The sequence below is a fragment of the Budorcas taxicolor genome, chromosome 11 (genome assembly GCF_023091745.1).
Source record: "Budorcas taxicolor isolate Tak-1 chromosome 11, Takin1.1, whole genome shotgun sequence".
Lineage (NCBI taxonomy): Eukaryota > Metazoa > Chordata > Mammalia > Artiodactyla > Bovidae > Budorcas > Budorcas taxicolor.
The window spans coordinates 129,184,152-129,194,542 of NC_068920.1; the positions used below are offsets into that span (position 1 = coordinate 129,184,152).

Genomic DNA, 10,391 nt, shown 5'->3' on the forward strand with positions numbered 1-10,391 from the left:
GCTGCGGAGCACTATACTAGGCACTCTGTTGCGGTTTAGTCGCTAAGTCGTGCCCGACTCTTTTGTAACCCCATGGGCTATAGGGCACCAGGCTCTTCTGTCCATAGGATTTCCCAGGCAAGAACACTGGAGTGGGTTGTCATTTCCTTCTCCAGAGGATCTTCCTGATCCAGGGATTGAACCTGCATATCCTGCATTGGCAGCAGATTTTTTAATCACCAAGCCACCAGAGAAGCTTTACTTATTTCAAAATCCACATCAACTCTGTAAGGTTGTTGCCTCCAGTTCATAGATTATTCAAGGTTACTAACTGATCAAAGGTCACACAGCTTTCAAGCACAGAAAATCATGATCAGAATATGGCTCACTCAAGTCAAAGCCAAAATTTTTCTGTTACTCTAACAGTGACTCCTCTAAGAAAAGTACATACAAGATGGTCTAGGCTGGCATAAGGCTAGGAAAATAAGAACAAAGAGCAAGATGAGCTGTTATTATATAACTTGCTATATTTAAGAAAGTCTTTTGATTCAATAAATCACAGAAGTGCTGAAACATTGGGAAAAAAGCTCTGAATCCAACTTCTGAAACAAGGATAATCACATTCCAATATTTTAAAAGTTGAGTTAATACATGCAACTTCTCAAATTCACTGCAGTTAATTTCCCAAAACAGCACGTTTTTAGAGATCTAGGTATAATCAAGAATACACTGTAGCTTTTCATTTTGAAAAGAATTTATTCCTTCATGTAGTGATCATCTCCTGTGTTTCAAATATTTAATATTATTTGTCTTTAAAACGCCATGCAGAGCTGATACAGCTACTGCTACGGAAAAGAAAAATGTAGAATCCATGTGCAATCCAGTGTCATCTTAAACTTGGGGAAATTCCATTACAAATTAAAAAGAAAATCCCATTTCTTCTAACATCTGTCAACTTCAGCCATAAGGCAGTTTTAATGCCATCAGAAATGTGACATTTCTGTCACCAAGATAATTATGACTCCCACTAAATACTATGATATGAAAGTTTAATAAGTAATGAAAAACAAATAGTAAATATACTACAATTTATAGCTAGTAAACAGGAGTGTCAACGAATAAACCCTGGGTAAAAACATAAGACTTAGAAAATGACATTTAGCTTTCTTGATTATATTTCTGCAAAACAACAATAAAAGACTTGCTGCCTATTGTTTTAGTCTTTAGGATAGCATTACTTTTCCCAGATGCCTAAGAACACAGTATTTGTTACACAAAGCTCAAAGGGTACAAATCTGAGGCCTGCTGGCTGAATTCATTTGATGGCATAGCAACACAGCAGTGAACAAAACAACCCTTCCCACACCAAAACATTAGTGTTCAATTTGGCCCAGGGTTTTTAATTTTTAATAAAAAACAGTTGAGAATCATTTAAAATTTGAGAGATTTCATTAACAGCCTGTTCTGAGCCTTTCTTTTTAAACAATGGGGAGAGCTGGCAACACAGGACATATATTCTCATACGGCAACAACTGGCTAGAGTTGAGAGGTGCCTTCAACGCTTCCCACAAGGCCATTTCGTTTGCTTTTTATCTGTTTTGTGCCACATAATTACTTCACCTGTAAGACATCTGAGTTTATGACTTCTGATCCAAATTAAGCATTCAATGAGCCTGTGAGTAGTTGGTTTTGGTCATGTTTCTTACTACCAGTCGTTTACAGAAAGGAATCACCAGCAGGGTTTTATGGTAACACCTCTGAAGACGTACTCCTCAGTCTTTATTTCTCTAAAAATTAGTATTTGTCCTGTCATTTATCCTCCAGCTTGGGCTTCCAATGTTTCTTCAAACTTTTAAATATAATATTCATCTAAGTTACTTCAACAATAGTTCATGAATAGCCAGATATTTTTGACTTGACTGATAGTAGATGCAATACTACCGAGGAAAATATTCTGAACTTCAAAACAAACTCTCCCTATACCTTCTGCCTATATTGTTCTATCTTTGGTTCAGTATTAATAGCTGTGACCATTTGCTCACTACTGGATACATGAAAACTATTTCTAAATGGGGTAAATAGACTTAACATCATGCTTTCTCTTTCCTGCTTCAAATTCAGACGATTTTTAACTTTTACCCAACTATTTTTACTGAATTCAGTTACATGATTCATTACAAGACCAAAAATATCTCTACAGACTCACTATTCCTAGTTGTGGTTGCCATGTATAGAGTTCTATATATGTATATAGAACTGTAAAATGTAGTTCTCATTTGCCAAAAGAGATAAACTACAATGCCAGAGAATCTATCAGAAGTGAGCAAAACACCGCTTACTGTCAAAGGTCTCTGGAACACAGAAAAACCTTCGCAGGCCATTGAATTTCATGTTAGGCCTTCACTTCGCCAGGCCAGGAGTACAACCTGGTGCTCATTTCCCCCGTGCGTACTCAGGAGACTGACGGCAAGCACACTGGCACTGCACCACAGAAGGGGAAGGTCACTTAAAAGCTATGGCAAAACACCTGAATTAGGTTTCTCTGGACCTAGGCACTCCAGTACTCTTGCCTGGCAAATCCCATGGGCAGAGGACCCTGGTAGGCTGCAGTCCATGGGGTCGCTAAGAGTCGGACATGACTGAGCGACTTCACTTTTATATTTCACTTTCATGCACTGGAGAAGGAAATGACAACCAGTGTTCTTGCCTGGAGAATCCCAGGGACGGGGGAGCCTGGTGGGCTTCCGTCTATGGGGTCGCACAGAGTAGGACACGACTGAAGCGACTTAGCAGCAGCGGGCAATATATTGAACTCTGCCTGAGACTTGATATTTAGTATCAACATCATATGGGATACTGCATTCAGTACTTCATGTATCACATTCAACCTTAACAATTTCTTAGTAGGTATGTATTACCCTACTTTTGTAGAGGAAGACATAAAGGCTGTAACTTTATGAAACTGGCCAAGCTGGGATCTGAACTAATTCTGCTCCAGTTCTTTTAACCCCACCTACTCTCTAGTGACCGGAAGAGACAGCCAAGTTCAGTCTTTCTTCCTCAGCTTTCTCACACACCTCTCCTGCCTCCATGCTGAGCCGCTTACCTTCCCTAACTTTGCTGGTGGCAACTGTAATCCCTCTCCTAAACTAGAAACCCTGGCAACTTCTCTAAGAAACTGCAAAATTGAGAAGACCTCCTAAGTCACTTTTCAAGGTCTTTCTTCCCCATTCTTCATCAATAACTTAGTTCACATTCTCATCACTTCTAGAGCTACGAAAGTAAGGTACTCCAGCCTTATGTACTTATGAAAGGCAGGTACTTCAGACACCCCTTTCTAAGAGCTTATATAGAGCTTATCCTGTCAGAAACTTTTTACCTGATAGGATAGTATATAGCTCATTCTTTAAAAACAATTTTCTTAAAGGAATAATTGACATAAAATTTGGCCACTGTTGTGTACAAATGAATGATTTTTAGTAAATTTACAAAATTGTGCTACCATCACCACAAACCAGCTTTTTAGAATATTTTCATCACCTCCCCAAATCCCCACAAACCCTTCCACAATCAATCTCCTTCTAATTGTTTTTACATCCAAATTATTTCCCAGGTTATGTACACACTGCTGTGTTTAAAATGGATAACAAAGACTTGTTATATAGCACATGGAACTCTGCTCAGTGTTATGTGCCAGCCTGAATCGAAGATGGGTTTGGGGGAGAATAGATACATGTATATGTATTGCTGAGTTCCTTCGCTGTACACGTGAAATCACAGCATTGTTAATTGGCTATACCCCAATACAAAATGTTTAAAAATAAATAAATTTAAAAAAAACTAAATTACTTCCCAGGTATGCTAATCACCTTGCTTGGACTTAAAAGAGTAACAGTATTTTCAGGGACACATTTGTAAAATATCTTAAGTATGAGCTGCTTTCACAGATGACTAACGTTCTCTGTGTTGATTCTGAGAGCACTTATTGTGCTTAAGTAATGTCTGCTTTGGAATCAGTGTTGAAGTTCAAGTTTATAACCAAACTCTGCCAAATCTTTGGTTCTGTATTAAAGACCAGTTGACCATATTTATGTGGGCCTGTTTCTGGGCTCTCTATTCTGTTCCACTGATCCATTTGTCTATTCCTTCACCAACACCATACTGTCTTGATTACTGTAGATATATACTAAGTCTTGAAGGTGGGCTTCCCTGTGGCTCAGCTGGTAAAGAATCTGCCTGTGAAGCGAGAGACCTTGGTTTGATTCCTGGGTTGGGAAGATCCCCTGGAGAAGGGAAAGGCTCCCACTCCAGTACTGTGGCCTGGATAATTCCATGGACATAATCCGTGGGATTGCAAAGAATAAGACACAACTGAGCGACTTTCACTTTCTTTCTATACTAAGTCTTTAAGTTGGGTAGTGTCAGTCTTCTGACTTAATTCTTCTCTTTCCATATTGTGTTGCCTCTCCTGGGACTTCTGCTCTCTACAGAAACTTTAGAACCAATTTGTTGAGATATTCACAAAGTAACTTGCTTGAATTTTGACTGAAATTGCACCAAATCTACAGAACAAGTTGGAAAAAATGACATCTTGACAACATTGAGTCTTCCTATTCATGAACACACAAATTCTTTCCATTTATTTAGTTGTTCTTGATTTCATTCATTAGTTTTATATTCTTCCTCACATAGATCTTGTACACATTGTTAGATTTATACCTAAATATTTCATCTTGGGGGGAATGCTAATGTAATTGTACTGCATTAATTTCAAATTTCACTTGTTCACCACTGGTGCCAATGTACACATCACACACACATATACACATTAACAAATATGATACTTTGTTCATTAGTCTGGCTTATTGCTGAATATTTTCTTTAAAAGCAAGGGTCAGAAAACTAAGGCCTACAGGCAATAATCAGCTCACCACCTGTTTTTGTATGGCTCGCAACATAAGAATGCTTTTTATATCTTAAGATGGTTGGGGACACCAAAAGACTATTTTTGTGACACATGAAAATTACATGAAATCCACATTTCAGTGACCATACATAAATTTTTATTGGAACACAGCCAGACCCATTTGTCGATACTTGGCTGCTCTTTCAGTATAATGGCAGAGTTTGAATAGTTGCTACTGAAACCTTACGGCCTACAAAGTTCACAATATTCACCATCTGGCCCTTGAAAGAAAGTGCACTGACCCTTGTTGAAAAACTTGTTCAGACAGCAAAAGAGCTCTTCATTTAGAAAGCAGGCAATCTTAGATAAAAAGGAAACTTGGTTGGCATTCAGGTTTAAGGATCAACAGGAATATTTGACACAATCAATTTAGTCCCACTCCCATTTTCCTCACGGGTTTTCTAACTAAAGTCTTCAACTTTCTGTAGCAAGTTCAGCATGTTGAAGATCAACAATACATAGACTATAAAAACAGATAGTATAACCAGCTGCTGCCTCCTCCTCTCTCCACCCCTAGGATTTAAACAATGTATCCCAAATACTGGAACTCTGGGTTCAAATCTTAGCTTTGCCACTTAAAAGTTGTGTAAACTTTGGGTAAGGTATCCTCACTTTAGTTTCTTCATCAATAAAACGGTGGTATCAGTATTCATCTCTGAGCTGTGGAAATTAAATGGCACTACACTGAGAACAGTGCCTGGCACACAATAAATGCTAAATAAAGGTAAATCTAGTAAAACTAGATTATCTTCAACATTCTCCACCCTAACCTCCCTCTATTACAGATGAAGAAAGCAAGATTCAGAAAGAAAATCAAATCAATAACAATTTAATTAACTAGCTTCATTTCTTGTTAACCATGTCAACGCTAAAGTGACCAAGTGACAGAAATGACATGCAGAAGGAAAGCTAGAAACTTCTGAAGCATCTCAAATTCTTAGTATCATAATTCTAGGTCTTAAAATAGGCACTTACCCTCCCTGTAACTAATAATCCAGTTCAGATTCAATCCTGGCAAGCAGAATTTACAGAAGGAAGAATCACACTTCCTAGCCCTAAAAATACCAGGGAGGGATCTCTAAGAACCCTCTGGTAGGAAAACACCCAGTTCACAGACTTTGTGGGTTTTTTTTTTTTTACTTATTTCCTCAAGGCAGTGCCACAGACAACAGAACACCCACTCCACCCAACTCTATCACTGGACAGGTAAGAGGGGCTTTCCCACTACCCTAGGAGTTGGTGGGTAAATGCAAGATGCAAAGATTCTCTCCTCCAGGGACTTCAGTGTGCAGGAGCCTAGTGCAGAAAAGGTTAAAGGAATCTGCCCTTCCAGGAGAGGCTGTGTGTTGCAAAAGTCTGGCTAAAACTGAAACTTGTGAAAAACAAGCTGGTATATCTAGTTTTCAGTCTCCTCCCTCTCCAAAACAAAAGGAACAAAACCCAAAGGCAGCCCTTGGCTGATTACTATAATTAACACTTAATCTCTACTGTAATCTCATCAACTATTTCATACTGATTTATAAGTTCTATTGAAAACCTACAAGAGAAAATAATAAATTGAGTTTGATCCATAAAACCAACTCTCCAACTTTTGTACAAAATATTCACCAAGCCAAGGTTTTGGTGAAACAAGCTATGCTTTCCTCTAGTTCTCTTCTAAAACATGACCAGTTTAGTTGGCTGTTTCAAATGACATTCTAGTTGTGGCATCAGGTCTTCATTTGACAGTAACTTATATTTTTCTTTTTGCTCTCTAAATAATGTCTTGTTGTTAAACATTTTCCAAGTTTATTATGTTTCTACAATTCTGTTTAGTCATCACTTGAAAATAAGACTAGTCATGTAACTCGGTGAGTGAGCTAAACAATCTGAGTTGGTAATCTCCCCAAAACAGTTTTTGGCAAGACAAACTCAGGATCTCTCTACTTTGTTGTGATGCAATACCATGAGTCAAAAAGTCTCTAATTGGATGGACTGGAGTGTAGTTCAACTGTCTGGTTTCCTGATTCACGTGTGAGGTAGCAAGTTTCATGTCACTGCTAACGTTCAGTTCCTACACCAGCACCATTACTACACAGGATTACCAGAGAAACTGATACTGGTTTATACAACCATTTAGGCACTATGATACTCTCAGCAGGATTATACTCAGTAGGACTATCTTCACATCTCAATATTTAGGACTAGCTTCACGTCTCATGGACTGTTTTTTGGAGGGTAGTAGCTAGTTTAATCTCACATTTAGACTTAATTTTGGCCTTATTTCCCTTCCTTTTTTATTTTCTAAACCTTTTTTTATCCTCTCCTACCACTTAAATAAAGCAAAGGCAACTAAACCTAGGCAAAGGTCCTCAAGGATCCAATCAGATATTTCAGATGTAGCAACATATATTTTGTATGTTGTTAAAATCCAATTTAGGTTCCTCCATAGAGTTAAATAACTTACTTAAGCACATTTCATCAACATGCTCTCCTATAGATAAGATGGCTGCCAGATATAAACTTAAAACAAAACATGCCCCCCCCCCCCCCAAAGCACCCCGCCTGTATTGGGCCTTGAGCTGGGTGAGAATGTGCTAAAGGAAGACACTGGTCACTTCCAAAGAGCATGACATTTGCTTGGTATTCTAGTACAAAAGTGAAAGTCTCTTAGTTGTGTCCCACTCTTCACAACCCCATGGACTATACAGTCCATGAAATTCTCCAGGCCAGAATACTGGAGTCGGTGGCCTTTCCCTTTTCCAGAGGGCTACCCTGATAGCTCAGTTGATAAGGAATCTGCCTACAATGCAGGAAACCCGTTTGATTCCTGGGTTGGGAAGATCCCCTGGAGAAGGGATAGGCTCCAATATTCTCTGGATTCCCTTGTAGCTCTGCTGGTAAGAATCTGCCCGCAATAAGGGAGACGTGGGTTCCATTCCCAAGTTGGGAAGATCACTTGGAGAAGGGAAAGGCTACATCTCTGAGTTGGGAAGATCCCCTGGAAAAGGGAAAGGCTACCCGCTCCAGTATTCCGGCCTGGAGAATTTCAAATACAGTCCATGGGGTCGCAAAGAGCCAGACAGTTCTGAGCGACTTTCCCTTTCTAGTACAAAGTACCAAATTCCTTTAGCTCCACCTTCTCACTATTTGTAAAGCCTCCAGGCCTTTTTTTCTCTCCTAAGCCTCTGTTTGCCCAATAGCAATTCAAAGCCTCTTCATTTTCTAGGTCTAATCAATACCAATCCACTTTATATAGAACGCTTCCTATTTCATTTTCATTTCTCATTGTCCCACTTTTGAACTCTCATAACACTCATTTCATAAATTACTAATATTTAGCTGTTACCCTTCATTTCCCTAAGGCTTTTTACTAAAAATCATTAGTTTCTAGAGAAAAGTTGGCAATTTCTTTTCAATTTCCTTCTCATCTGACACACAGTACAAGTATGCAATAAACTTTTAGAAAAAGATTACACCAAGACACTTCACATCTGGCACAAATATGTACCCTGGATACACTGCATACATTTTGGATCATCTTTGTTGGAACACAGGATCTACACTGTATGTGCGACTGCGCAAAGTTAGCTAATACTCTATTATCCTCAGTTATTTCACTAGCAAGTCTAACTTTCCGAAAATACAAGGTCAGCCTAAGATTACTTTGTTTTCCATCTGTCAAGGAGATCTGCAATAAAAATCCTCAGACTACCAACAGGGCTCTGTAAACAGAAAAAATTTAAAAATAAATAAGCTGTACGCCTTCCCAGACCCTCCCTGAAACAGAAGACTAATAGATGTCGGGATAAAACAGATCTTTGTAGTATTTCAGTTTTCCAGCTTCCGCTGTCCTCAACACTCACTGTCCTACCTACAAGTGCAAAATAAACGAGCCAGAGCGTGCCTACCGCCCTACCAACGAGGAGAGGAAGGATGCAGCTCGCCGTGGGGAGCGCAGGCGATCCCCGCGCCGGGTGTGAACAGCTGCAGACGCCCAGGCCCCGAAGCCCCGGCTGGCCCCAGCTGATTGCCGGCACGTGACGCCGCGGGCCAATCGGGAGGGGACGGGGCCCGAGCGCGGCGCGGCCCGGCCTCCTCCCGCACAACAAACAGGGGCCGGAAACAGCTGAGCGGGCCGCCCCGCGGCCAGGGTCGCCCGACGGCCGCCCAACAGTCGCGCCACGCCCTCCAGTCAAGCGGGCGGGGACCCCTCCCTCGGCCTGGGGTCTCCTGGGGGGCAGGAGGGCAGGGTGGCGGGCATCCAGCCTTTGCGGGACAGCAAACAAAAGCCACCACAGCCACACTGCCGGTGGCAAGTGCCAGCCGACTGAGGATGTGGCCCTTTTGAAGAACGGCCCACGCCGTGGCGTTATTACGGCCGCATATTTCAGAGTTTAGACTTCACTTCGTGGCCCCCGCGGCGACCTCCGCGACGCGGAGCCCGGGGCGCGCCCCCGACGCTGCGGCGGGGACGCGGACCATGGGGGCGGGGCAGCCGAGGCTGTGGGGTCGCCGGCCAAACTGCCCGCGGACTGGGGGCCTGTGGCCCCGGCCGCGATGTGCAGGGCCTCCGAGGCTGCGCCGGGGCTGGAGGGCGCGGGCGCCAAGCTGGGGGTCGCGGCTGTTGCGATCGCGCCAGTCGCCCGGGTTGCGCGGCGGGGGCGGGCCGACGGCGGCCGCCGCGCCTGGGCCTCACAAAGAGGAAACAGGCCAGCTCGTCAGTCCGCAGCCCCGGCACCAGGGCCCGCCCTGAGGGGCGAGGGTCGGTCGCGCTGGGACCCCCGAGGGGGCGCGGCGAAGAAGAGGCACTTCCTGCCTGGGCCCCCCGCCCTGGGCCGATCCCAGAGGGTTTCGAAGCCTCCGATCCGGAGAGGAGCCTCAGCCCCTACCCGGCCCCGAACCCACTCCCCGCCCTCCGCACTCACCCCGAGCGGCTGTGAAGTCGGCGGCCGCCTGCGGCTTTCGCTTCTCAGCTGGGATGAAGCCCCTTAGCCACCAGAGTCTTCAGGTTTAGTCAGGCCCTGGCCTTGGCCCCGCCTCTCCCTGGTTTGGCCTCAACGTCAATCACCCGGTGTAGCTCCGCCCCTCGAGCAGTCGGCTCTCCGGGTTGGCCCAGAACGCCTTTCATTTCTAGGCCCCGCCTTCCCCCGGCTATCGTGCCCCTTCCGCTAGGCCCCGCCCCTTCTCTGGCGCACCCTCCCCCACTCCCGCTCCAGTCTGCGTCGAGGCCCACCCCTCCCAGAAGCCGCAAGACCTGGGGCAATCTCCCTGAAGATCGCCCCGCCCCTGATCCAACTCCCTGGACCCGGACAGCCAATCAAAGAGGCCAACTCTGCCCAGTCTCCCGAGGCAGCCAATGTGGAGAGACCTAAGACCCACCCCGCTTCCCAGCTGAGAGCACACAACATAGCGTCCACGTGAGTCAGCTTCTTAAAGGAGACTGCCCAGCCTTTTTAACAGAGGC

General features: G+C 43.6%; 1 protein-coding gene across 1 annotated transcript in view; it reads left to right on the forward strand.

The window, feature by feature from the left end:
• The window catches only part of LOC128055716 (uncharacterized), a 54,716-nt gene extending 44,797 nt beyond the window's left edge, over positions 1-9,919 (forward strand). Inside the window, 1 exon segment of the mRNA XM_052648259.1 lies at positions 9,326-9,919. Coding sequence (XP_052504219.1) covers positions 9,326-9,919 — 594 coding nt within the window.
• Positions 9,920-10,391: the final 472 nt, after the last annotated feature.